The sequence below is a fragment of the Sinocyclocheilus grahami genome, unplaced genomic scaffold (genome assembly GCF_001515645.1).
Source record: "Sinocyclocheilus grahami isolate Dianchi unplaced genomic scaffold, SAMN03320097.WGS_v1.1 scaffold17627.1, whole genome shotgun sequence".
Taxonomy (NCBI): Eukaryota; Metazoa; Chordata; class Actinopteri; order Cypriniformes; family Cyprinidae; genus Sinocyclocheilus; species Sinocyclocheilus grahami.
The window spans coordinates 1-766 of record NW_015516707.1 but is presented as its reverse complement, the minus strand read 5'-3'; the positions used below and the strand labels follow the sequence as shown (position 1 = coordinate 766).

General features: G+C 45.4%; 1 protein-coding gene across 1 annotated transcript in view; it reads left to right on the top strand.

Annotated features, from left to right (window-relative positions):
* LOC107579472 (leucine-rich repeat-containing protein 14-like) overlaps positions 1-759 on the top strand; it is a 4,004-nt gene extending 3,245 nt beyond the window's left edge. Inside the window, exon 4 of the mRNA XM_016265304.1 lies at positions 2-759. Coding sequence (XP_016120790.1) covers positions 2-446 — 445 coding nt within the window. The 3' untranslated portion in view covers positions 447-759. The remainder of the gene's footprint in view (position 1) is intronic.
* The last annotated feature ends 7 nt before the right edge of the window (positions 760-766 follow it).

The following is a 766-nucleotide window of genomic DNA, read 5'->3' as shown; positions in this document are numbered from 1 at the left end:
AATCGTCCCTGCCCTCTCTGCGCCGTCTCTTAGCTCAAGCCGAAAACTCTCTGTGCCAGCTTTCACTTTGTGGTTGTGGCCTCTCAGACAGTCTCCTGAGTGCTCTTCTTCCCTCCCTGTCCAGCTGTCAGGCTTTACGTAGATTAAGATTGGCCTTAAACCCGCTCTCTAGAACGGGACTGCTTTGCCTGGCCCGTACAGCGGCAGGAATCCCTTCTCTTCGTCTGCTGCTCTATCCCAATCCACTAGAGGAATATGAGCCTGGTCTGCCGGCTCTCCCCTCCAGTGCTCAGCTGTTGGATTGGCCTCTGTTAGAGGAGTCTGAGGGCAGGGACTTGACTCTGAGGTTACTGGAAGAGGTTCTGAACTTGAGAGGACGATCCCGGGACCTTCTAGTGACCTCTGACCTTCTAAACTATAGCCCAGACTTAACTGTGGATGAATAGAGGGTGAATGTCCCAGAGCTCACTCTTTTAATAAGTATGTGACAATCAAAACTATGCTTAAACTAGTACTCTCAGATTATGTTTTAACCACTCCTGGGGAATGTACTTGAGGTTGCCAAGCTTTTTTCAGTAACAACAAACCTTAGCTTATACACACAATCGTATAAAAAGGCTGGCTAGTGGAAACCTTCGCATTATATTGTATGCAGCTTCTCACATGAAATGATTTTGATTTGTATTTGTTTAAGTTATCCATTAAGTATGGTTTTATTGCTTTAAATCATACTATAATAGGGCAATGTTTATGGCAAACACCGATA